At 50.4% G+C, this 25138-nt stretch overlaps 1 protein-coding gene across 3 annotated transcripts; it reads left to right on the top strand.

Moving 5' to 3' along the window:
- Positions 1-5900: 5900 nt before the first annotated feature.
- LOC121438069 (macrophage colony-stimulating factor 1-like) lies at positions 5901-24781 on the top strand. Of its 3 annotated transcripts, none has more exons than XM_041638289.1 (9): positions 5901-6347; positions 9756-9878; positions 11063-11128; positions 12566-12736; positions 15917-16064; positions 18087-18211; positions 18822-18874; positions 19150-19208; positions 22732-24781. In XM_041638289.1, the coding sequence occupies exons 1-8, from the start codon at positions 6309-6311 to the stop codon at positions 19193-19195; spliced, it is 771 nt and encodes a 256-aa protein (XP_041494223.1). In that variant the 5' UTR covers positions 5901-6308; the 3' UTR covers positions 19196-19208; positions 22732-24781. The 3 variants fall into 3 exon arrangements, with proteins under 3 accessions (XP_041494223.1, XP_041494221.1, XP_041494222.1); XM_041638287.1 differs by having other exon boundaries at positions 17202-18211; XM_041638288.1 differs by lacking the exon at positions 22732-24781 and adding an exon at positions 20040-20609 and having other exon boundaries at positions 17202-18211.
- The last annotated feature ends 357 nt before the right edge of the window (positions 24782-25138 follow it).

The raw sequence follows: 25138 nt of genomic DNA, 5'->3' as shown, positions 1-25138 counted from the left end.
TGAGATTCATATTATGATGATCCTCATTTCACACATTAAAAAACCAAACCAACACAAAACAAAACCTCTGAGGCTTGGAAGGTTTAACTCATCAACTGTCCCTAAGAGTAAGTAGATAAAGTTAAGATTTAAGCTGAAGCCAAATCCTCAGTTCCTGCTGCTACAGTTTAGAAGGGACTAGATTATCTACCCTGGGACCCCCAGCTACTTCTAAATCAGAGTGCTATGATGAATTCCAGAAGAAATTTAATTCCAAGAGTATAGTTCTCACCTAGCAGTCCCAAAGGCCTGCAGACTATGCAGAGGGTTCTGCCTGGACTTTGCCTCAGGCCTCTGTCCTGGGAGAAGAAGAGACTGCTCTAGGGTGAACGGCCTGTTGCTCTAGTGGCCAGTGGCCCAGAGCTGAATGCCAGCATGGAAGGGAGGAGTGAGAACTGTTTGGGACTCCAGCAATCAGGAAGGAGGCTTTCTGATGAATGGACAAAATGGTGGTTTCGGGACTTGTGGGTCCAGTGTGGTTAGGAGAAATGAGAAGGTTCTCAAGAAACGCAGCGTTCTGCTCCTGTCAGCAACTCTCCACCAAGGAGTGGGACAGAAACCTTTCCACTGATCTTGATTGCAGGAGTAAGGCCCTGGGTCCCCACATGAGAGCCGGAGGTGGCACTGTTGACTATGCCCTGCCCATATGTCAGTCCCCAGTACTCCCTGGTGCTGCCACTCTAGAGTCCTCCTTTAAGGGGAGCCCGGGGTGACCCTGTTTGGACAGCAGCTGTTGTACCCTTTTAGCCTTTTCAACCTGTGAGTAATGACAGCTCTGCCTTACTGGACTTACTACAGCCCCAGGGATACTGGGCATTGTGCAGATAGCTCAGCTGCTCCTCACAGCAGCTCCCTAAGGAAGGTGCTATTGGTTGTCCTCACTGTATAAATGGGGGTACTGGGCCAGAGAAAGGACATGCACAGTCAGGATCGTGCACAGAGCTAACACAGGGTGAGATTTTAACCCAGGCACACTGACGGCATAGCTAATGGTCTCCCCTGTCATATCCACATCTGAGCAATGCCATGGCATTTCCTTTCCTCCCCAGGGAGAAATGCCCAGCACCAGTAAACAGAAAGGAGTTTTTTGATTTTTGTTTGTTTGTTTGTTTTGTTTTCAGCTGGCTGAAGGCCCAAGGGCTGGCTGGCCAGGGAAACCACAGAGATGAGCAGGTTAGAATGGGGATCTCCTAGCCCTCATATGGGCCAATCCTAGGAAGGTGTCTTCTGTCTCTCATTTCCCCAGCTAATCTCAGCCCAGCTTCACATTGGGGAATCCTCTTCTTGATTCTCCTACTTAACAAACCATCCTAGGAGAGCCAAGGCAAGGAAATCATATAAACAGATAAAACAGATGTGTGTCTCTGGCTATATCTAGACTTCAACTCTTCCAATTCTCAATCTCTGCTCTGTTACGGGTTTCTGGTTATACTGGGTAACTCTGGACACTGGGACATTTTTCCACCGCCTTTTGTGAAACTGCCCCCTTGACAGTCTGTCCTGAGTAGCCTGTAAGCAGGAAGGGCATACAATTCACCTGGCCATGAACAAGCACAGACCAGCTCTCAGCCGGCACTCAGAAATGTTTACTGCATTAGCAGACAACAAGTTCCTTATGTCCTCATTCCAGGTAGTTCTCCGCTTCATTTGCTCCGAAGCCACACAAGGCCAAAGGTATGAAGCAAGCTCGGTGAATGACACCAGAAAACAGGCCTTCCTCTTGATGATCCTCTTTTTCCAAAGAAGGTTAGAAACTTTCGAGAAGGTTCCTCTGTTGGAGTTTTTGACTTTAAGTTATGAGGAGGGCACTGGATAAGCCAAAATTGAATGGTGGTTAAACGGTGTCTTAATTTTTGGGTTAGAGTCACCAGCTCTAAGGAGTTCTGGAGACAAAGCCAGGGGTAGGAACCTGGAGCCTGGAGAACAGCTGGGCTGCTGAGAAGACAGGCCTTATAGCAGAGGCTGGCAAGTCTCCTGAAGCATGAGCCTGGACGCCAGCATGACTCTCACCGTTCCAGTAATGATAGGGACAAAGGACAGTTGGTTTCTTTCCAGTGGGGAGAGGTGGGCTAGGCAAATATTGGTAGCCTCCCCAGATATTAACTACTGGCTCTTGGCAATTTTCAAATCCAAAGTCTACACTGTAGCTCTAAACACCAGAAAGTTGGAAGCTACCATTCCCATTTAAGTGACGAGAAACTTGGTCCCAAGGGTCCCTCCATTATGACTGCTCTGCCACCCTTCCTGCTAACCTCTCCTATGAAAATAGGAGATGCCATTTAAAGGGCAGCTGGTAGCACAATAGTCCATGTGGGAACCACCACTTTCCTAACCTGGTTAACCTGGTGTGTGTGTGTGTGTGTGTGTGTGTGTGTGTGTGTGTGTGTAGGGGGGTGCCTAGCACACTCCGACCTTCATGTAGTACTTTGCCAAGAACACTGAGACACAGAACAGCATTGCATAACCCTAGGCTCTAATACCTACTCTGGTCCACTTCCATGGGCACATTTTTGTAGAAAAGAGGAGAGAGAAGAGAGATGCAGAGATTGGGGGTGGGTGGGGGTGAGTGGGAAATACCCTCTATGACAGAGTCAATTCGCTAGGAAGATTTCCAGAGGAAACTGCCTGACAAATAGTTTAGAACCATCTACAAACGAGGTTTCCTCCCATTTCCTCCCATCCATCTCCATCTCTCTTTTCATTCACCCTCCCTTCCCTTGACTCATTTCTCTAGCAAGGAGGGTCTCTCCCAAATTCCCTCTGCCCTACCCCAGAGTCATCTGAGTGCTGCCTCCCTGGTGATGCTGCATTTTGGAAATCATAGAACCCCAAATTTCAGATAGTGCCAAATTCCTCTGTCCCTCCCCGAGGACCTGGCTCCGGACATGACTGCCCCAGGAGTCAGCAAGGAAGAGTGCAGATGATCAGATCATCCCAGACTCTACCCCCAGCGGCCCCATCCCAGACTACAGTAATTCTTGTGTGACTCTGGAAGAGGCAGCTTCGCTTGTCTGGGTCTCCACTTCCTCATCTAAAAAGGATTTCAATTCTGCGATTCCATCACTTCCCTTGCATGCGTGGGCTTCCGCTGGCCCATCTGGACCCACAGGACAGACTCCTAAGGGTTCGATCCTGAAACTTGGGCAAGACTCCCAGCAGTCAGGCAGAGGAAAAGGTACTAGAACCAGTCCCTTTGGGTGGTCAGAGAAGACCACTTGGAGCAGCCACTTCAAACACATTGTTAGCTCTTTCTTGACTACACTTGACTTGCTTGTGCACGGAGGCAAAGCTTGTCTGGCCACCAGAAGCACAACATCTTATTTTAAAGCAAGACAAATAAGGTAGCCGCAAATCCTCCTGTGGAAGTACAGTCCATCCCTCGACAAGTCCACAGGAACAGAGATCTTAGCATTGTCTTTGAGCAAACGAGCGAAGAAGAACAGAAAGGAGATGAGATTTGCCTAAAGTTACAGAGAAGGTGAGTGTAGAGGTGGGAGACAATTCTGCACTGAGATTTCCAAGTCCACAACACCACTGCTGTGTCATTGTTAGAGAATAAAAAATAATACAATGGAAGCTGGTGAGATGGTCGGTGGTTAAAGATATCTGCTGCCAGGCTTAATGACCACAGTTCAATCCCTGGGACCTGCATGGTGGAAAGAGAGACCCAACTTCCACTAGCTGTCCTCCGGCTCTCACACAAATGTACACATGCATGCACACGCGCGCACACCACATAATCTCTTTCAGTTCACACCTCGATGAATGGGAAATCAATGGCTCCATTTTACAGATATTGAGGCCAAAAAAAAAATGTGTATCTATAGCCACATGGCCAAGAACTGGGCAGAGATGTCAAGGGCAAATAGCTTTTAAGTGTTGGGGTCAGGTTCAAACCCTACTATGTGAAGGGTTTCGGTAGAGTAGGGAGGGGGATTCCACACCTTGTACTAACATGGTGGATAACTGAGCTTGACCTTATGCTGATGAAGAAGAGGCACACACTCTTCCAGAGTCAGCTTAGCTCTAACTCCAAGCTTCATGAGCCTGAGCAGAACCTAGTTCATAAGGGAGGATGTGACCAGTAAAAACCGACCCGACCCTCAACAACTCTGCAGGCTTATCATGCTTATACGACTTCCTCTAGCTTCTTGTCAATCTTAAGAACTGAGGTTAAATCTTTATTATTCCTTAATTATTATTATTATTAAGACCTCTTAAAAGAACGTTCCCTCAATCCTTGACCATATCTCCTATGGCTGAATGCTGCCGCTGCATTCCTCCATGAGGTCCTGAGTACCAGTTCCTACCTCAGCCCTTCAGCTTCCAATGGCTCACAAACCCATGAGAAGGAGTAGGGACCACATCATCATGTTCATTGTTACACCTCCAGGGTCCAGCATGTGGCCTGGTTTGCAGTAGCAGTGAACATTTGTCAAATGACTTGCTCCTTCATTCCATCTGCCCAGTTAACTGAATTCCTATTATGTGCTAGGACTGTCAGTTCAGAGGTAAGTGAAATGGAGTGCCACCTAGAGGAAGTCTCCATCTCAGGGTGCAGGATAAATGTAACCATGAGTATCACCTGAAATACCGTAGTGCTTCTCAACCTTCTTTAAAACAGTTGTGGTGACCCCAATCTATAAAACTATTCCATTGCTACTTCATAATATAATTTTGCTATTGTTATGAATCATAATTTAGATATCTGATATGCAAGATATCCTATGTGACCTGACCCCCCCCCCCCCAGGGACTAGCGACCCACAGGTTGAGAACCACTGGTTTAAAGTAATATAGAGAATGAATGGATGAATGCCAACTTATGGGGAATGAATGGGTTGAGTCCAGTGAACACAGGAAAAATAATTATCCATCAGCCAGGGGCATCCCAGAAAGCTTTGCTGGAGAGGATGAGATGTTATTATAACCTTAAAAGATGAGGCATTCACCTTAAGATTGATGGGGCAAAGAAGCCTTCATGTCAGTGGAACCAGCCTGAGCAAAGGCATATGAGAATAAAATCATTGCTCGAAGCTAGAGGAATATGTAGGCCAAGTGACAAAAGATGCCTCTTTGAGACCAGGCCACTCATCAGAGATAGGGGTAGATAGGGAGGGATTGAAACACACTGAGTCATAATGAATAGAAGGAAAAAGATCCTGATGTTGGCAGTATAATTTATAGACTCTTCTTGATTCATTTAGATTTATTATCATGTACAGACAAAATGTGAATGTCTCCATAATGCATGTCCAAAAGCTTTGAGGGAAATCTGGAGCCCAGGTACACTAGCCTTTCCACCTCAGCTGGGTTTGGCAGCCCAGGAGCAGGGTACCAGCCAGTCTTTGCATCATTCATGGGTCAAGCATCTGAAGAGCCTCCTGGCACAGAGTATAGCACCACCCAGGTGTCACAGGACTAGGGCCCTCCTCCCTGGCCAGGTAGCTGGATTGCCAGGCTGTTCCCTGCTTCCCACTTCTCCCCACAACCAGGGAGCAGGAGGTTTAGCAGATTTCTTGAAGGGTGCATAGGGAGGAGCAAGCCAACCTGCCAACCTGCTGCCTTGAAGGTGTTGAATCAAACTGCAGCAGAGAGGCCCCGGCTTTGGTTGGTCCATGCCCGTTCAGGTCCTTCTCAATGCACCCTGTCCATTTCCTGCTCAGATTTGAGGATTTTCGGGTCTGGAGGGAAAGTCCCTAGGGGCCAACATTAGAAAGAAGGCAATCACATGAGATTGACAAGAGTGGTGAGCACAGAAGGAAAGGCTGTGTCTTATCCAGAGAAGGGAGGGGGAGGGCGAGGGCGGTGGAGCCCTGGTTACTTTGCTGAAGGCTGCGGAGCTAGCACAGCCACAGAGACTGGGAAGAGAGCTAGCTAGCGGGGACGACCAGGCGGCACGCTTGGGGGAAGGGAGGCGGCAGCCCAGTGGGCCTCCGGGGTGTATGTGTCAGTGCCTGTGAGTGTGAGCGTGTGTGATTGTGTGTGTTTGTGTGTGTGTGTGTCTGGCAGAGGGCCAGGGTGATTTCCCATAAACCACATGCCCCGTCAGTCCTCCCGCTTAAAAGGCTGTGCCGAGGGCTGGCCAGCGAAGCTCGGCCAGAGGAAAGTGAAAGTTTGCCTCGGTGCTCTCCGTGTCGCTGCCGATTTCTGCATCCCGGGACAGCGGCGTGGCCCTCGGCCGGGGCGCAGGCTCTCTAGCCGGCAGCAAGCGACGGAGTGAGCGAACTAGGGCGGCCAAGACGCCGGGCCGGAACCCATCTGCCCGTATGACCGCGTGGGGCGCCGCGGGGCGCTGCCCTTCATCGGTAAGCTGCAACCACGGCGCGGGGCCCGGGCAGGGCTAGGGAGGGAGCTCTGCAGCAGCAGGCGGCGCGGTGCGGCCCCACGAGCGTACAGCCCCCTCAGCTCAGGCATCTCGGCCCTGGGCTCCGGCTTCCTAACCGCTTCTGCGCTAGGGCTGAGGCCCGCTGTAGTTCAGCAGCTGCTCCTGGGGCTACAGCGTTTTGAGGGGTAAAGGAAAGGCTGTTCACCCCATTGAACGGAGGAGAAAATTGAGCCACCCACAGGCAGGAGAGAGAGGTTCGCAGCAATCGGCACAGGCCCAGGATCTGCCAGGATGATCAACCGGTCTCCAGGTACCGAGTGACAGACCCGTGTGTGGCATCATCCCCAGTCGGCATCTTCCTTTGACTGTTGCACATGTTTCTAGGCCCTAGTTGGGAGTGGGCCTTCTGGGTAGGGAAAATTTAGGGCCACTCAGCTTTAGAATGTCAGGACCTATGTTGAGCAACCTGTTGTCCGAAGAAAAGAGATGGGCATGCTGCTACTTGCTCCAGCCTATGGGCAGGAGCTGTTAGGAACTTAGGTGGCTTTTTGAGGAAAATGGGACTCCAGGGATGGCCTGAAGCTAACCCTAAACCTTCTTTACTTGGAGAATTTGGTTCAATGGGATGGGGCTATTCTGGGCTCAGCTGCTGACTGAGGAGAGTGGGATGAGAGTTCCCAGCTGCAGAGCTGCTGGTGGGCTGCTAGAAATTCCGCCCCAAAGTGGCAACAGATGATGCTCTGGCTCCTAGGGAGTGCAGGGTGGCACTTTCAGTGGACAGCAAGTGGGCTCGCTTCTGAAGAGAATGAGAGGAAAAGCCTCGAGGGCAGGAGAGAGTTGCAGGTGTTTGAGAGAGAAGAGGAGATCCACTAGGAGAGAGGACCCAGCTGAGAGGTAGGAGATGGGGTGAGGAGGAGGAGGAGAGAAGGAACAGAAACAACAAGCAAAAAGAAGGGCCACCAAGTGGAAACAAGGGGAAAGAAGGCCACTTAGACCAGATCAGTCAGAGGGGCCTTTTTTGCCAGGTTTCTCCGGGACCTTACTGATTGGGAAATGAACGAGTGTGATGTCTTGAAGCATTCTGAGACTGCAGCAGTTTCTTTCCAGGGCTGCTCCCATAGTCAGAGGCTGAAGCAGTGGGTGGGAGGAAGAAGCAAGCCAGGAAGAGCCTGTCCAGCCAGATGTAAGCTAGAGTATTAACCCCTGGGTGCCCATCTGTAACCTTGCCTATGGTAGCACAGCAGTTGCAGATCTAGGATGGGGCCCCCTTTGGTCATCTTTGAAGTTAGCTTCTCAAATGGTAGCTGTGCGTCACTCCTGTGCATTCTTGAAACGTCACCAAAACCCAGGCATCCCCGGGGTAATATCTTCACCTTGCTATCTTCAAACACCAATGACCTGAAGTGCCAGGAATGAGGTTTTCTTAAACATCTCCATGCCCAGGTCCTGTCCTTCACACCACATACACCATGAGCTGGTAGGCTGAGTGGCAACTAGCTTGGGTCAGTTACCTTCTGTACAGTCATTTCCTTTACCCGGTCCTAAGTGTGAAGTTCTGAAGATCTGGGATGCCACTCAGAGCTAACTTTCGATTGCCCAACAGTGCCCAGCACAGCATCACCCCATGGCTGTCTGAACCTTCTTCTACACTCTGCCTCTGAGGACAGGCCAGGACCCTAACAGACCCTGTGCTTAATGGCATTGGGCAACCCTGTGCCTCTTCTCTTGAGCCCCACCTCTGTCTGCCACCCTTTAAAACCTCACTGAAGTCCCTCTTCCCTCATCAGTACTCAGCCAATGCTCCCCCCCCCCACCCCGTACACACTGGTAAGGCTGCAGACTTTTAGATGTAAATATTGTTGTTATGGACCGTTTCACAGCCTCCCAGGGTTTTTTTTTCAATGTGCTCCTATTTGCAGCATTTGTCTCATCATCTGGACTATTGGGGCAGAGCCCAGATCTAGGAGGGTGCCAGCCATCACTCCACCCTGCCAGCATTTCCCTGAATTCAGGGACATCAGCTGCCAGGATGCTCAGGAGCTCCTAGGAGGCAGTCTCAGACCAGGGAAAGGAAGCCCAAAAGCCCCTCTGCCTCAGGCTGGAATCTCCTGGGATGCCCTATTGAGCCGTAGTCATGAAAGGATCTTGGGGAGGAGGAAGAAAGGAGAAAGTAAGGACCAAGTCAGGTATCAGGAGCCAGACCCATTTCTCTAGGAATGAGCAGCTGCTGGGCCAGGTGGGTATTGATAAAAAGGGGAGAATTTCCTTGCTGTGTCAAGAGTCTGCTGACTAGATGAACTGTCTGATGGGTCTCAGATAGGCAGATGTCAGCTGTGAAACACACCATTGTCTTTGATTAGTCAGTTGGACTCTTCTCGAAATGCAAGTCCAAAGCTCCAGGAGGTCTCCCACTTGGGTTGAGTTCCCAGTGAAATGGAATTTGGTCCCGGAGTCCCCGCCCCCCCCCCCCCCCCCCCCGTGTAGGGCCAGACCTGTGGAACCAGGTAGGAAGAAAGGCAGGATGCTTGTAGTCTGAAAGCTGCTGTCTGACCACAAACTTGAACCCAGCTTACAAAGGATTTGCCTCAGCGTTAAAGTTGAAAGGACAGGAAACTCTACCCTTGAGGAGTTTCCCGTCCACGAGAGCTTACACAGATTGGCACAACCCTAATATTATCATTAGAAGTTCTCTGTGGGCTAGAGAGATGGCTCAGCATCTAAGAATACTTGTTGATCTTTCAGTGGACCCAAGTTAACTCCCAGCACATACATGGTTCTGGCTCACAATCTTCTATACCTTCAGGTCCAGGGAATTCCAAGAAGCATGCATAAGGTAGGCATACATGCATGCGGGTAAAATATTCATAAACACAGAACAGGACTAAATAAGTCTTTTTAACTTTTTTTAAGTTCTGTGAGCTGGATGGTGGCATATGCCTTCATCCCAGCACTTGGGATGCAGAGGCAGGGGGATCTCTGTGAGTTCGAGGCCAGCCTGGTCTACCGACTTGTACGTCTCCATGCCCAGGTCCTGTCCTCCACACCATATACACCATGAGCTGGTAGTCTGAGAGACAACTAGCTTGAGTCAGTTACCTGGACAGCCAAGGTTACACAGACAAACCCTGTCTCTACACCCCACAAAGCTCTGTGTTGTTGGGTTGGCCTGGGTTAACCTGGAAAGACTTCTCGGAGAAGATGGCATTTGGTTTATTATCAAGGGAAGAGCAAGGTGGCACCCTGACTGATGAGAAATCTAATTTGGAGAGTGCTACATCCTGGGGTGTGAGGCTTTATGGGAATAGGGCTTTGTTTTCTGTCCTTAGTGGGCCATGGGGATAGCTGGGGAGAGGAAGCACTGGAGAGACATGATTCTCTTCTGTCATAGACATGGCTGGGCCCCAGGCTGCTGCTGGTCTGTCTCCTGGTCGGCAGGAGCATTGCCAAGGAGGTGTCGGAACACTGTAGCCACATGATTGGGAATGGGCACCTGCAGGTCCTGCAGCAACTGGTGAGTATGAGGCCACCCCTCCTCCTCACTGAGGAAACTGAGGTAGCAGCCCAAAGGCACAGTCAGAAAGAGGGCTTGCAGGAAACAGAGCTGCCTGGATCATGGCTGTCCTGATACTTTTCTCACTGATCTTCTCAAGCGTGGTGGGGGGACCTTAGGTTTCCCCCTTGACTCTGAAGCCTTGTCTGGGTTCCCTATAGGTAATGGGTAGGGCGGGCTTCTAATTGGTTGCCTGAGTTAATGGTAGCCCAGGAGTGTCCACTATGGATTCTAAAAGACTTCGTGACCCTGCTCTGACTCAGAGAATGCCTCCTTTGGGAAGCCAGCCCGGTCTGCCTGCTGGGTCCAGATGGTTTATCCAGCTCCTGGATAGCCAGATCCTCTGACAGCCTGGCACTAGGGCCCCACCCAAATTTAGATGGGAGGCCCCAGCCAAACTCCCAGCCTTCTACCTTCACTTCCCTGACCCTTACCCTGAGGTTGGGGTGCTCTGTTCATCTGGGCCATGAAGGGACTCAGATCTATCTCTAATAGGGTCAACAGAATCATCAACAATTCTAAATGCCATCCCCAGTCAGGGTCCAGTTGCTGCCATGGCTTATGTCCCTCTCAGTAAAGAATTCATCAACAGGATGGGGCACCAATGGGTAAGGCCAACTCAGAGCTCTGAATTTGGGTCCTGGAGCTGAGCCTTCCAAACTCCCTCCTCAACACCACTTTTTTTTTTAATGCAGCTTCCATAGCAAGCCAAGGTACATGAGTGGCATGGTGTTCTCCCAGGTTAAGAACTTGCTCCACAGAAAGGCTGGGGCTAGAGACCCAGACTCCCCAGAGCTTGGCTACCCTCTGCTTGAATTCTTTTCATGATAGGGTGCTAACTGCCTCCCAGAAAGATTACATCTTATGTTTTCCTAAAGATAATTCCTCCTTATAACAGACTGGATGTTATTTTATAGATAAAAGCATAAGGGCTTTTGTTCATTTTGTTTTTTTTTTTTTTTGTTTTAATCCCCCTGGACATTTGGAAGCTACAGCTTTCCTCCTAGCTGTGGCTCTGTCATTCCAGCATTGTTTTAGGGAAGTAGATGAAATTAAAACCTCATTCACCCAAAAATCAGGGTCCCATTCTGAAGCTAAGTTGACTTATAGGTTCCATGTAATCACTGATCTATTCTGTCTCACAGATCGACAGCCAAATGGAAACCTCATGCCAGATTACCTTTGACTTTGTAGACCAGGAACAGTTCGAGGTGAGTAGCAAGTGTTGCAGGGCCCAGCTGTTTAGTGAGTGCTCACCCTTTGCCCCCAGGGTGGTCGCATGAAACAGCATGAATGCAGCAGAAAGCCTAGAGCAGGACGGGATGAGAATGTGAGGCGTCCTGGGCACTCAGGTGTCAACTACCAGTGGGCAGGGTCCAGAGTTAAGTCCTTTGCTGTTTCCTCCCTTTGACCTGGCATCTATTAGGCGCTCGCTAAATGTTAGGCACATTCTCTAGCTAACCCTAACAGGTCCACAAATATTTATCACCCACACAGAGATTTAGGAGCATAGCTAGTTAAGTGATAGAGGCCTAATTTGAACCCAGGAATGTTATAGCATGTTTGCTTGTTTGTTTTTTTTTTTTTAAAGGAAGATCCTTCATCCACTATCCAGAGTGAGGAAGGCAGTCTAACCTGGCTTTCTACCCCACACCTAACCAATCAGTCATCTAGTGCCTCTCTGCACCTTAGGATACAGTCTCTCCATCCTTGCCATCCATCCTTTGGAGGCTTCCTAACCAACTTCCCTGATTCTAGGGCACTCTTCATCTTACCACTAGGGGGAGCTCTCTGAAACCCCAAAGCCTTCATTTTCTCCTTGTCTGTCAGGAACCCCACCCCATGGCTCCAAGAGAAAACATAGACAGTCTAGTTCCAAGTCTCCAGTACCTACCCCACCATATTCTCATTTCCCTTCTCTGCTTCCTTCTACTTCCCAGCGTTTGCACCAGTTCTTTGTGGTGTCTGTCTTACCTTTCCATGTCTCCCACTGTCCCCTGAGCCACACCTTTCTGGAGATCTGTGTGCCTCAAGAAGAACAACCAGTCTGTCCAGAATTGCTTCCATCTCTGAGCTCTCACGCGCTAGACCCATGCACCTCTGTGACAATGCCATGGCCTGCATAGCCCCAGGATTTCACTCGTCCATTCTCTTACTCCTTCACTTGAACCATGACACATATTTACTGGTGGGCACTAGAGAACCAAATACTGTATCCTTGGAGGAAAAAGGTAGTCCCCAGTATCTCTCTATTCTGGAGGGTCTGAAGGGGCTCTATGGCGGAGGACTTCCGTGAAAGTAAGATGAAAGGAGAAGACAGGAAAAGTTGAGGGACAGAAGCTGAAACTCAGCCTTCCTGTGTGTGTCCATCCTGAAAAAAGTCTCATTTTGGAAATCCAAAGCTCTCTAATCAGATTCCACCTACCCTTCACTCTAGCTCAATTCTTAGTTATGGTTGATTCAAAGAAAAAGAATAAAAGACAAGCCACGGGGAGCATGCTCAGCACCAGGGTGGTGTGCGCCCCCCTGATAGGCACAAGATGGCGGGCTGCAGCCCTCCATGTGCCTAGGGTGGCGGTCCTCCCATAGGAAGCCTGGATTCCCAGGCCACCTGAGCCAGGTCCTAAGTCCTGTCTCCTGTACTCCAGAATGATACCGTTTGCTACCTTAAGAAGGCATTTTTTCTGGTGGAAGACATAATTGAGGAGAACATGCGCTTTAAAGACAACACTCCCAATGCCAATGCCACCGAGAGGCTCCAGGAACTCTCTCTGAGACTGAGGAACTGCTTCACCACGGATTATGGAGAGGATAACAAGGTAGGGTGGTTCAGGGGCTAGAGCACCTGGGAAGGAGCTGAGGGAGGCTGTGGCGGTCTCTCCCTGCCCCATATGCTTGCCTTGCCTGAGCCTCACTCACCCATCCATTTCTTTGCTCCATCCACCTTCACCAAGTAGTCACTGGATAGGAGGCACAGTGCTGGACCTTGATGATATCCGTGGAGCAGGAAATCCCCAGTCCCCACCCTTACAGAGCTTAGGGTCAAGTGAGGCAGGCAGCTCTTCAACGATGGCATCTGTGAATATAACCAGAAGGACTGTTCATCCATGTAGCAAAATGGTCACTTACTGAGTGACCATTGTGTCTAAAGTGCTGTTCTGGACTACAGGAAATAGCCATGATCAAAGAAGGCTAAGATCCCCCACAATCATGAAGACAGAGGGGAGGGAATGGGTGCGGAGACAGCTAAGATACACGTATGTGAATGGATGAGAGTAACAGCAGCCCTGGAGAGGAGTAGAGCAGGGGAGCGGAGGCCTCTGATGGCTGAGAGGATGCGGAGTGCAACAGGGAATGCTAACTTACTGAGGATGCAGAGAGAAAGAGAGAGTAGACAGCTTTAACTGGAGCTCCAGCACAAGTAAGAGTAGTAAGGGCACAGATGGAGAAACAGTCCCGAGCAAGGAGTGCTATACTGAAGCCCAAGAGTGACCAGAAAGGTTTGCGTTCAGGGACCCAAAGGACTCAGTAGGGCTCAGGCAGGGGATACAGAGGGGAGGGAGGGAAGTCGGGTGTCAAAGACAGTGGACTTTTTTGTCTTAAATCTGAAAGAAGCCACCATAAACTAGTGAATGACACAATGTCACTTATGATGTGAGACTGTTCTGGTGATGGTCTGGAGAGTAGGCTACAGAGAACAAAAATGGAGATCTGGAGACCAGCGGGAAGCTCAACCAGGCTAGTGTTGGTGGTGGCTTGAACCAGGGTGGTGCAGGAAAATTGAAGGTGAGTAGATGTGCTTCCTCCCAGGCAGATAGGGCTTGGTGCTTCCTGGGGATAGAAGGGAAAGAGTTAGTCAGGATGCATTCATCTTGAGCCCCTGGAGATTTCACTGATGTCAAAATAAGGATGACCACAGGCTGCGTGGCTCGGTTTAGTATGGGGCGCATCAGACAGCTGCAGGAGGCGGTCAGGATTGTGATTGCTGAATACACAGAAGCTGTTTGTGGGGCCACAGAACAGGACCCCAAATGAAGTGTAGCCTCAAGTAGGAGGAAAACAGGAGGGCAGCACCTCAGGGCTTCCAGATGGAAGGAGCCAGCACTTTATCAAACGAGCTGAGCGTCCACTGGTCCACCAGTTGTGACAACATGGAAACTGCTGTTGGAAGAAGATCAGGGAGAAAAGAGAGAGGAAACAGAGACCACCTGGTGGAAGAATTTGCCCCCAAAGGGAACTAAAAACCAGATTATCTGGACTGGCTGTTGGGTTGAGGAAGGGATGGCTCTTTCCTACAGCATTAAACCTATGCTTCCCCAACATTAGAGTGCCAGCAGATCACCTGGAGAGCGTGTTTACAAGGCAGAGTCCCAGCATACACCCTTAGAGACTCCACTTCCTTGGGCCCATGGGCCTGGGAAACTACATCTTTGAAGCTGCCTCACCATTGGTTGAGCTAGAAGGTCTTCAGACTCCCTTGGCTCAGTGACTATTCGCGCAGTGCATGCTGAGGGAGGAGGCAAAATGTAAGCTCAAGGAGCTAAGGTCCAGTCTCGCCACTCAAAAAAGGATTCTGAGCTCCCGACCCAGCAGGCACCTCCATTGTGAGAAACCTTGGGTGTCAGGGTTCTAGGTGAAGATGCCTGGTTTCTTTTACAACACATAAGGTCAGGTTTGAGGCAAAGAGCTTTATAAAGACACATGCCAGAAAGAGCCAGCTGGCCTGCCTTAACAGCTCCTCGGAGAGGCTTGGGTATTGTCATCCTGACATCACAGACAAGAAGATGAATCCAAGCAAAGAAGTTCCTAGCCGCTGAGTGATGAAGCTGAGCCCAGGTCTTTTCATTCATTTGTCTAGTAACTGTTTGTTATAAGCCTGCTATGGGCATGCTGGGGAGATACAGTGATGGAATCAAGGGCTTTATAGTAGCCTTGGAAAACGTAGTGTTCTTCGCTGAATAGCTCAGAAAGTTTAAGGGAAAAGTTGTCATTCTGGAAATAAGCTGTAGACAACACTGTAACTGCACATAGCACAACTTGCTGTGGAAGAGGAGGTAAGCCCAGTGCAGAACCCTGAGGCACGGCAGTATTTAGAAGGCACAGTCTGGCACAGAGCCTGAAGGAGCAGCTGGTAAGGTGGGATGATCCCAGGAGGGTGTGGCTTCTCAGAACTGCAGTGGGTGTGAGCAGCTGGGCCCACTCAGCAGGCAGAGCAGGGCATCCTTGGCACTTTCTCCAGAACATGGCCCCAGCCAAGGAGCCTCATTTCCTCTGGCCTCCTCAGATCTGTTCTCTATACCATACCAAGATGATTTTTCTAAAATTCAGGTCTTACACCACGCTCCACCTCCTGAGCAGTTTTTCAGTTTCCTATTGGCTCTGTGGATAAAAATTACAAGTTCCTGGCAGGGTCAACAAGTCCCTGGCCTTGGCAGAACTCTCTGCAGCTGCATCTCTTGCCAATTTCCTCCTAGATGACAGCACCAAAACCACTCCAGCCTCCTCTCAATCATTTGACATTCCATGCTTTCCTGCATCAGGACCCCTGCATCTTCTATCATCCCTAACCCCATCTCCTTCTCTTCCCTTGCTCATCTTTTAACTTTTGGCAATCTTCCCCCTGGGGCCTCGTTTAGCTCTCTTTAGTTATACACATTCAGATGGCTCAGGACACTCTCTTGTAACAATGTGTTTAGTGCTAGCATCTGCTGGACTCAGTGCCCAGCTTGGCCAGGAAAACCACTTCTCTTTTGTCCCTTGCATGATGCCCAGGTAAATTACCATACACTTGGCATTTAAATATGTGTTAGATGGATCTATGAGTGAATGACATATTTCTCAACCTCAGGACAGATATTCCAAAGCAGAGGAGATGAGAGGTAGGAAGCAAAAGTGGAAAAGAAAATCCATGTGAGAAAGCCCAAGAGAATTTAACAGAAGTAATAGTGAGAGGAGGCCCATGTTCAAGCTCACTGAAGGGGTCTCTGCTCTTCTTTCAGAGCTGTGTCCGAACTTTCCATGAAACTCCGCTTCAGTTACTGGAGAAAATCAAGGATGTCTTTAATAAAACAAAGAATCTCCTTGAAACAGACTGGAATATATTTAGCAAGAACTGCAAAAAAAGCTTTGATAAGTGCTCCAGTCCAGGTAAGCACAGGAGGGCCAGCTACAGGGAGGGTGTGTGTGGGGTGAAATAAGGGGAGAGGGGGATCCCAGAGGCAGCCCGGCTGCAGAGTCTGTTTCTGTGTGTTTTATGTACTCATGTGGCTTCATGTACCGCAGGGACCTGGGCACATGTCTTTGCTGACATGTGTGTGCATGTACACTGACTTATGCCTGCATGTACTGTCTCACTGCCTTACTTGATGTGGCAGCGTCAAGAAGGCTCATGCTGGTGGCTGTTATGGTAGTGAGAGGGAAAGGAGACCTTTCTCAGAAAGCCATGTAGGCATGGTGGCTTCTCCCCTTGGCTCTGCAGACTGGCTGAATAAATGGGGATTCCATGGAAAGAGCAGGTGCTTCATCTGGCAGTCAGGGTCCTTGTTCCAGGAGCCCTGCTGCAAAACACCATGATACCCTGGCTCCAGAAGTCCCCAGGATGCCTTGGATGTCCCCTCAAGGGACAAGGCTGAATTTGAAGTCTGAACATCATTCAAACTCTCCCTACCTGTGCACCCTGCGTGTCCTCATCTCTGCGTCCTGTGCCACGCGTGTCCAAAGCAGGGGATGAGGCCTGCAACAGGACAATACTCAAGTCCAGCGTTAGTGCTTCAATCCCAAAGTCCCAAACTTTGGCTGCTTCCCAGAGCCAGCCTTCTCCTGCTGTGGCTGTGGCTGTGGTGGTCTGGCTCCTGGCTGTGCATGAAACCAGTGTCTTGGGGGCTTCCGAGTGTCTTGTGTTAATCCAGGAGCTATTGCTCAGTCCCCTAGCCTGACTGCTTGCTTACCCCTGGCTTGGTATCCAGTCAGCTAGAGCCCCAGTTCACTGTCCTGTGGTCTTCTTCAAGTCTTCCTGTTTGTCTGTACCTTGCTCTTGGTTCCTTGTCCATGATACTCTGCTACCTCCTTGTCCAATATTGCTACCTGCTGCCTGAGTTCTGTGTCATGATCATGTATTGCTGCCCTGCCCTCTCCCCAGCCCCAGGGCTGGGTTAGAAGAAGAGGGTCCCCTTCCCATGCCCCAGGTCCTTACCCCCTCTTACCTCTCTGGGGGAGCTGTGCTAGAGGCTGGTGACTCTATCTCCTCCCCATCTTTCTCTCTCCCCTTCTCTGTGGTTCTTTCAGATGTGGTGACCAAGCCTGATTGCAACTGCCTGTACCCTAAAGCCACCCCTAGCAGTGACCTGGCCTCTACCTCCCCTCACCAGTCCCCTGCCCCCTCCATGGCCCCTCTGGCTGGCTTGGCTTGGGATGATTCTCAGAGGACAGAGGGCAACTCCCTCTTGCCCAGTGAGCAGCCCCTTCGCACAGAGGACCCAGGTAGTTCCAAGCAGCGACTACCCAGAAGTACCTGCCAGAGCCTTGAGTCACCAGAGACCCCAAACCATGAGGACAGACTCACTGAGGGTTCAGAGCCTCATCCTTCTGTGGAGGCCCCTATCCCTGCTGTGGAAGCCATCCTTAAATCTTCACTGGGCACTAACTGGGTCCTAGAAGAAGCTTCTGGAGAGGCTAGTGAGGGTTTTTTGACCCAGGAAGCAAAGCTTTCCCCCTCCAATCCTGTAGAGGACAGCATCCAGGCAGAGATGGACAGATCCAGAGACCTCTCAGCATCTTCTCCACTCCATAAATCAACAGAGGACCAGCAGCCAGCAGAAACAGACACCCCATTGCCAGAGGTGAACGCTACGAGACCCACTGGCCAGACACAGAATCACACTCCTGGGAAGACAGATGGTTCATCTGCGCTGCCTGGAGACCACCAGGAGCCAGGCTCTCCCCACATTTCGACACTGGGTCCACAGGGCCTCAGAAACCCAGCCACCCCCTTTGCTCAGTCACTGCTTCACAGAAGCCACTCTTGGGGCATTGTGCTGCCCCTCAGGGAGCTTGAGGGCAAGAGAAGTACCAGGGATCGAAGGAGCCCCACAGAGCTGGAAGGAGGACCAGCAAGTGAGGGGGCATCCAGGCCTGAGGCCCATTTTAACTCCATCCCTTTGACTGACACAGGCATTGAGATGAAGCAAAAGAACGACCTTAACCCCAACAAGTTTGTCTTCCACCTGTTGGTGCCAGGCATCATCCTGGTCTTGCTGACTGTTGGGGGCCTCCTGTTCTACAGGTGGAAGCGGAGGGTAAGGAGAACCCCAGGAGAGGGGGACATCCTATACGGCAGGTCAGAGGACAGTCAGGTTCCAACAGGCTCTGCAGTTGCTGGGAGGTGGGGATGACAACCCAAAGGGTAGAAGGTGGTGATGGAGTGTTGCTTCAAGAATCAGGGGGTACCAGGTGTGGTGATGACATGTGCCTTTAACCCCAATAATCCAGAGGCAGAGGCAGGCACATCTCTATGAGTTTAAGGCCAGCCTGATCTACATAGCAAGTTCTAGATCAGCCAGAGATCCTGTCTCAAAAATAAACAAGCAAACAAATAAATAACAAAATCAAGAGGTCTCCAGCCTCAATATCCTTGAGAGGGAATGAGAAAAGAAATATACAGAAAAGAGAATTCTTGAGTAACCAGGTGGAAGAGGGAAGGGGGAGGAGGGGAAGGCTGTTCTGGGAGCCTGAGGACCCATAGGTGGTATTCTGCCTTAGAGGGGACAGGAGAAGGAGCACCCATCCTCAAGAGGCCCTGGAGTCTTCCTTAACTGTGTATGCTTTGGGGTAGCTAAAGGAATTCTCTCTCAGTAATGCTTGGGGGAATGCCAGCACCTCTGTGAGACAACTCTTTCTTGTTACCAGATCCATCGAGAGCCTCTGACATTGAATTCCTATGTGGGGCGACCAGAGGGCAGGTGAGAAGTTGGAGAGGGAATGTGGGAGGGGCTGTTTTCCCTCTAGATTGGAGGAGGGGCTTCTCTCCCTTGCCCTAATAAACCAGAGCTGCAGAGCAGGGTGGGTACCAAGAAAGAAGGGTCTCTCTCCTTCCCACGGCTGCTGGGTTTTCTCCTGATCATCAGAGATATGGGCAGTTGATGGAACCCAGGTGCAGGGTTTGGGATAAGATAGAGGTTCTCTCAGTCCTATGCTCCTCACAAAGTCTTATGTCAGCCCTGTTTTCTGCCTGCAGCCCCTTGACCCAGGATGAGGACAGAGGGGTGGAATTGCCAGTATAGAAAGGATACCAAGGTAAGGCTCTGATTTTGATACCCTCTATCCCTTAAAAAGAACTATATCCAGTAACCCTCCCCTACTGCAGAAGCCACCAACTCCCACACATTTAACTTCCTCTCCTCTACCCCACTCCCATTTCATTCATTCTAGCAAGGCCCCTCCTTTCCAGGCCTCAGGTCTCCCCTGTACTCCTGTGCCCCTCCCCCACAGATACTTAGTTACCGCTACTTCTGCTTTATGCGTCTATTCTTGCTGTTGACACATTCAATCCCAAAGCAACCACATTCCTCCTCCTCTAATGAGGCTTTTACAAGGTCTTTACCACCCTGGGGAATTTTCATTAGCCTCCGCATGGCCGCCAGCCCCTTCAAACAAGAGCACTCCCAGCTTGGTGCTGAGCCCTGAACTTCTCAGCATCCACTTCTTGCCAGACTGTGCCTCATCTGGTCCTGCTCCCCAGCCAAGGTCATGGCTGCCTCCCTGTTTTAGAATCATGGTGCCATAGAGATTTAGCCTTGACAGAGCTGTTAAGAGGTCATTTGGCCCAGTGTTCCATCCTAAAAGGACCCACTCTGCATCCCCAACAGGGAGTCAGCCAGCTTCCAGTCACACACTCCCAGTTCCAGGCAAGTTCCCTGCATGCCAGTCTGTTCCACCTGCACCCAACATAGGAGTTCCTCCCTTATGCCGGCAAAGCTGCCTTCCCTTCTCCCCGTCCCCAACTAATCATCTCATCTTCTAACAAGGCCTGATATTTAAAGCCAGCCATTCATGTCCCCTTTAAGAATCCCCTGTGTTAAGTGTGGCCAAGCCCCTCAAACATTCCTTATATGATATGGTTTTCAGACCCCTCACCATCCTGGACACAGTCGTTTGTATGCCCCTCTGAAAATGTGGCGCCCAGCCCTGGACACAGTACTCCAGATGTTGTCTGACCGCTCAGAGTACAGTGGGACTCTTGCCTTCCTTGATCTGGACAGTACTCTTCTACTCGTGCAGATTAAGATCACGTTAGTTTTAACAGCTGCATCATATATTGTCATATGTAGAGCTTGTGGACTATTAAAAACCCCAGTTTGCTTTCCCATGAGCCTCTGTCCAGCAGACCTTCGCCATTCCATACTTGGACAGCTTAACCTTTTTGGCCAAAATGTAGTTTATGTTCACCTTTGTTAAAACTACTTGTTGCTTTCTGCTCATGCCCTGAGCCTACTGAAAGTGTTTTAACTCCTAATCTGGTCACTTCGTAACTCTTGGTTGTGTCTCCTGCATACTGATGAGTGTCATTTATTGTCCTTGCCCACAATGTTAATGAAGATGTGACCTATATTCTTCCTCTCTGAACCCAGCCCACAGCAGCCTATCGGGAAGCTTTCCCTCCTGAAGTCTCCACATCCCTCCAGTTGCTCTTTTAACTCTTACCCCTTCTGCTCTTTTGTATATGGCTAATACTATATCAATTTGCACACATTTGGATGTTGTTTTATGCATTTTAAAATCATATTTAATGTATGTATGTACATTTTTGCACTACTAAGAAGATTGTAAGCCTCTAGAGGGCAGGAACTACCTTCTACGTTTTCTGCACTTCACTTTCTATCCTTGATTCTAGGACAGACAGGGCCCCTCCATCCTTGTCAAAAATTCAGTAAATGCTGCCTGACTGGTTCCAGGTCTAAATCATCAACTAACCCTGGCCAGATTTTTCTAACTGACCAGCCATCTGGCTGACCAATTAACTAGTCAACTCATCTTGCCAGCTGTTTGGCTGATTGACTATTCGGTCAACTAGCTGGTAACTGTTAACTGACTAGTTCTTGATTGGTGAACTGACTGGCTAACTAGGTGGCAAAATGCTCAGCTGATTTGCTGATTGACTAGATGTCAAACTAGTTGTATGACCCATTCAAATTTCCAGTTATACCCCTTGCCACATGTAAGCAAACAGTCCTGTGTGTAGGATGAGGAATCTGGACCCCCTTCTCCAGACAGAGGAAATCTGACAGATGCTCAGAACCAAGGAAATTTATTTGGATAAAAGCAAACAGTAATCCATATCTAGAATCCTGGGCCCCCCCTTGGCAGTATGGAGCATGGAGATGGGTGCAATGAATTAGCTGGCTCACTGGAACACCTGAGAGAAGGATCCAGAGGACCTCAGAACCGAATCAGACAGTCAAAGTTTCTGGGGACTTTGGGGTTCAGTGCTGTGTCACCCTTACCAAGGGCCATCAGTTTTCCTCCTCCTTGCCACCTGTACGGACTTGCCCTCTGCCCTGAGCTCTCTATACTCCAATCATTCTTTTCCTGACTCCTAACTCTCAACCCTGCCCAAGATTTCAAGTTTCTCACTGTGGGATTTCAAGATTCTGCTCAGTGGGTCCAGATCTAAACTGGTCCCCATGCAGGCTCCAGGAGCCTATGGGAACCGAGTGTCTATGTCCAGATTGACCAGTACTCCGAGGAGATGAGTGGAACACACAGAAGTGGAGATTGAGGGAGCTGCAGAAAACTTGGGCCCTCAACCCCAGGGAGCTGGGAGCTGGGTCACAGGCTAGGGCATGCCCTCTGAGGCCTTCTTCCCTAATGGCCCTGGCAGAGCTTGTGGCCTGGCTGTACCAGCATGGCTCATGTCCAGTTTATAGTTCCCCCTTGTTTCCTCTCCAGCATGGGAATGGGCTGGGAGCCAGAGGCTGTAGGTCTCATCTTCCCTCCTTACCCATCATAGACTTGACCAGTGGGGGTATGGACATTAGGGGGGAGGCGCCACACAGGGTCCAAAGTCAAGCTGTTGGATGGAATCCAGGGGATTTCTGCTGTGGAACAAAGCGTTCTGAGGATGCTGGGCAAGGGGACAAGATGGGGGTGGGGTGGGGAGAGGGCAGGGCCTTGGCTTCCATGAATGATAAGAGGCAAGTCCCTCACCCCATCTGGGAGGATGCAGGACTGCTAAGGGTTGACAGGCTGAGCCCTCCCTCTTCATAGCATTGCCCCTAGTCTCTGTCCCTCAAGCCCAAACTCTTTCTATTCATTTGCCTTTGCCCAAGTATCTTCTGTGCAGACCCCTCTGAGGAATGGTATGGAGGTGAATATGAAAAATTCTTTGCTAGAACTGACAGAAATCACCCTTAGTTCATTGGTCTAAGATGAGTGGGAGCACCTTGCTTGAAGAGGGGTCCAGCAAAGAATTCAAGAACATGTTCCCAGTTCCCATCTGCATGAGCAATAGCCCCTCTACCTTGTGACCTAGACTTCCTCCGGCCCCACTCCCTCATTTTGTGGTCACTGGTCCCCCAGGAGGAGAGGTAGGAGGTGAGGCCAGTCAGGCCAGAGGCTTGGACTGCTGCCAGGCAAAGCTGCCTGGTTTCTCTGTGGTGTCTGGGGTGGCCTGGAAGGCCAGGGAAAGGACCAGAGGAAGTCTTGCCTGAAGCCGGCCAACAGCCCACAGGAATGCCACACCTCCCCCAACCATGTCCTCAGCGACCCTCCCCACACTCCCAAATTGCTGACCAGCCTTCTTTTCTTCTGTTCCCTACAGCTGGGCACATAGGACTATCTCTTTATGGAAGGAGACATTTTGGGACTGTCCATCACCACCCTCTCCTGCCATCTTCCTGGGAATGTGGCCTGCCACTACCAGAGCTCCTGCAGACCAAGACTGGATGAAAGCAGCCTTGATGGGGGTCTTTTCATCTTAACCCTTAGACTCTCAACTAACTGAGAGAGGGCTGGAGGATGCCCCCCACACTGTCAATATTTATTGTGGGCCCTGGAGGCTCCCTGCACTCAAGGAAGGCCAGCGAGCTAGCTCAGGATCCTTTCCCTCAGGAGCTGTACCCTCCTCTCAAAGCCAGAACCTGGCAAGGGACCCGCCTGCCTGTATGGCCCATGGGAGACCAGGGCACACAAGAAGGAGCAGAAGAGCCTGTGCGCAGAAGACCCAACTGCTGCCAAGGAATCCAGCATGGACAGGCAGGGACCTGTTTCCCAAGAGGAAAGCCTGAGATTCGCAGGGCGGGACAGCATCTGCCCGATTTCCCGTAAAGGCATAAAGGCATGCAGCCCAGAAGACGGGAAGAGGAGGCCTTTGGCTGCTTGTGTTGACAGCTTAAAGGGGTCTACACCCTCAACTTGCCTACGTGCCCTCAGCTGATAGCCAGGAAGGAGGGGAGACTAGCCCTGCCTCAGGACCTGTCTGACCTGGCTCATGATGCCAAGAGGAGGATCAAGCTCTCCGCTCCTCCTACCCACAGCCCCTGCCAGAGTTCTTTTGCCCAGCAGAGGCACCCCTCATGAAGGAAGCCATTGCACTGTGAATACTGAACCTGCCTGCTGAACAGCCTGTCCCATCCATCCCCATGAGCGACCATCCGTCCGAATGTTCTCCCACCCCCTCGGCCTCTCCTCAGCTTCCTGCACTGAGCTGGCCTCATCTGCTGGCTGAGGGAGCCCCTAAGCCCTGACCTTCCCCTGCCTTGGCCTTTGACTGCCCAGGGTGGCGCTGTGAGAGAACTGCCTGGGCTACCAGCCAGAGCTGGTCTCTAGGCTGTGTTCTTGCCCAGGTTTCTGCATCTTGCACTTTGACATTCCCAGGAGGGAAGTGACTAGTGGAAGGGAGAAAGGAAGGGGTGGCAGAGGCAGAAAGGACACAGGCAGAGCTCTGAATGAAAATGGGTCTTGAGAATATGTGAGAACCCCTATGGTTAAAGTTGATTTCTAGACTCTAACCGGCAGCCAGCCTCCTTCCCCTGTTGCCTCCAGCCTGGAGCTGAGAATGTTGTCCTGCCATGAGCTCCTGGGACTGAGCTACATGCTCCAGCCCCACCCTCTTCTGGCCTTTTTTCTCCAGACCTGACCCAGGTAGGCAGTGACACCCTCCTGGTCTCACCCACCCTACCCTGCCATCTCTAGCCAAGCAAGAGAGCAATCAAGAAATGGGTTGTCTACTTACAACTCTATTCTGTTGCCCTCTGTTTCCTGGGCCAGGCCTTGCCTGTGGTTCTGAGACCTGGGCATAGGTGACAGGGCTCTCACTTGCCCCTGGTCTCTTTATGCTGCTGTGTCCCCCTTTCCTGCCCTCCCTGGCTACTGGGTCCGTAATCTTTCAGGCAAGGGGGAGAAGGTGGTCTGTAGGCCCCACCACCCCATCCTGAGACAGCAGAGGGGAAGGACACTGGAGACTTTCTTGTGGGGCTTACTTAGCCTTCTACTTATAGACTATTTCCACGCAAGAAAATACATATTTTAAAATAGAAGGAAAAAACACAGAAAAAAAAAGGCATTTTCCTACCCCTCTACCTTAAACATATATTATTAAAAACAGAAGAGCAAATCCAACCCATTGCAAGAAGCTCTTTGTGGGCGCCTGGCTACATCAGAGCAGAGGAGCCCCAAACTCTTTGGAACCTCCACTGCATACGAACCCCTTCCCTCCTCTGAGAAAGCCCGGAGGGAACATTGGCTCACAAACTGTGAGACTGCAGTTTTTTTATACTTGGAAGTGAATTATTTTATATAAGGTCATTTAAATATCTATTTAAAAAATAGGAAGCTGCTTTTATATTTAATAATAAAAGAAGTGCACATGCTGCCACGTGTGAGTCATGGGGAAAGTTGCTTTTGGGGTGTGGGTGGCAAAAGAAAGGGGGAGAGGAGCAACTGCTGGGTGAACTTCCACTCTGAGATTTTTCCAAGGTGCAGGGAGAAGGTTTTTCTCAGGATTTAAGTCTTGTTACTAAAACCTTCTGTATTATTGGTGTCTAAAGGCATTCATCTGCATATCTGTTTAATAGGCAAAAAGCAGCCAAACCTCAGGCCTGGCCACTACCCCCAACCCGCCACCTCAAGTCCAGCCCAGCCTGGGAAAATGACTGGTTGGGCTCTTTCCAAGGGCCCCAGGGGTCTGCAAGGAGGAATCTCCTGGATCCTGATCCCTGCTGTCCAAG

The sequence above is a fragment of the Microtus oregoni genome, unplaced genomic scaffold (assembly GCF_018167655.1).
Source record: "Microtus oregoni isolate MIOR12 unplaced genomic scaffold, Mior012 000054F_ref0000373, whole genome shotgun sequence".
NCBI classification, from domain to species: domain Eukaryota; kingdom Metazoa; phylum Chordata; class Mammalia; order Rodentia; family Cricetidae; genus Microtus; species Microtus oregoni.
The sequence above is the reverse complement of the archived record's forward strand: the minus strand, read 5'-3'. Positions and strand labels throughout refer to the sequence as shown.

What these genes read in the sequence shown, in the direction of transcription:
- LOC121438069 (XM_041638287.1), top strand. Translation starts at nt 6,309, where the DNA reads ATGACCGCGTGGGGCGCCGCGGGGCGCTGCCCTTCATCG. An exon ending in ATTATGGAGAGGATAACAAG is followed by an intron (nt 12,737 to 15,916) that starts GTAGGGTGGTTC and finishes CTCTTCTTTCAG; the next exon opens with AGCTGTGTCCGAACTTTCCA. An exon ending in TCTACAGGTGGAAGCGGAGG is followed by an intron (nt 18,212 to 18,821) that starts GTAAGGAGAACC and finishes TCTTGTTACCAG; the next exon opens with ATCCATCGAGAGCCTCTGAC.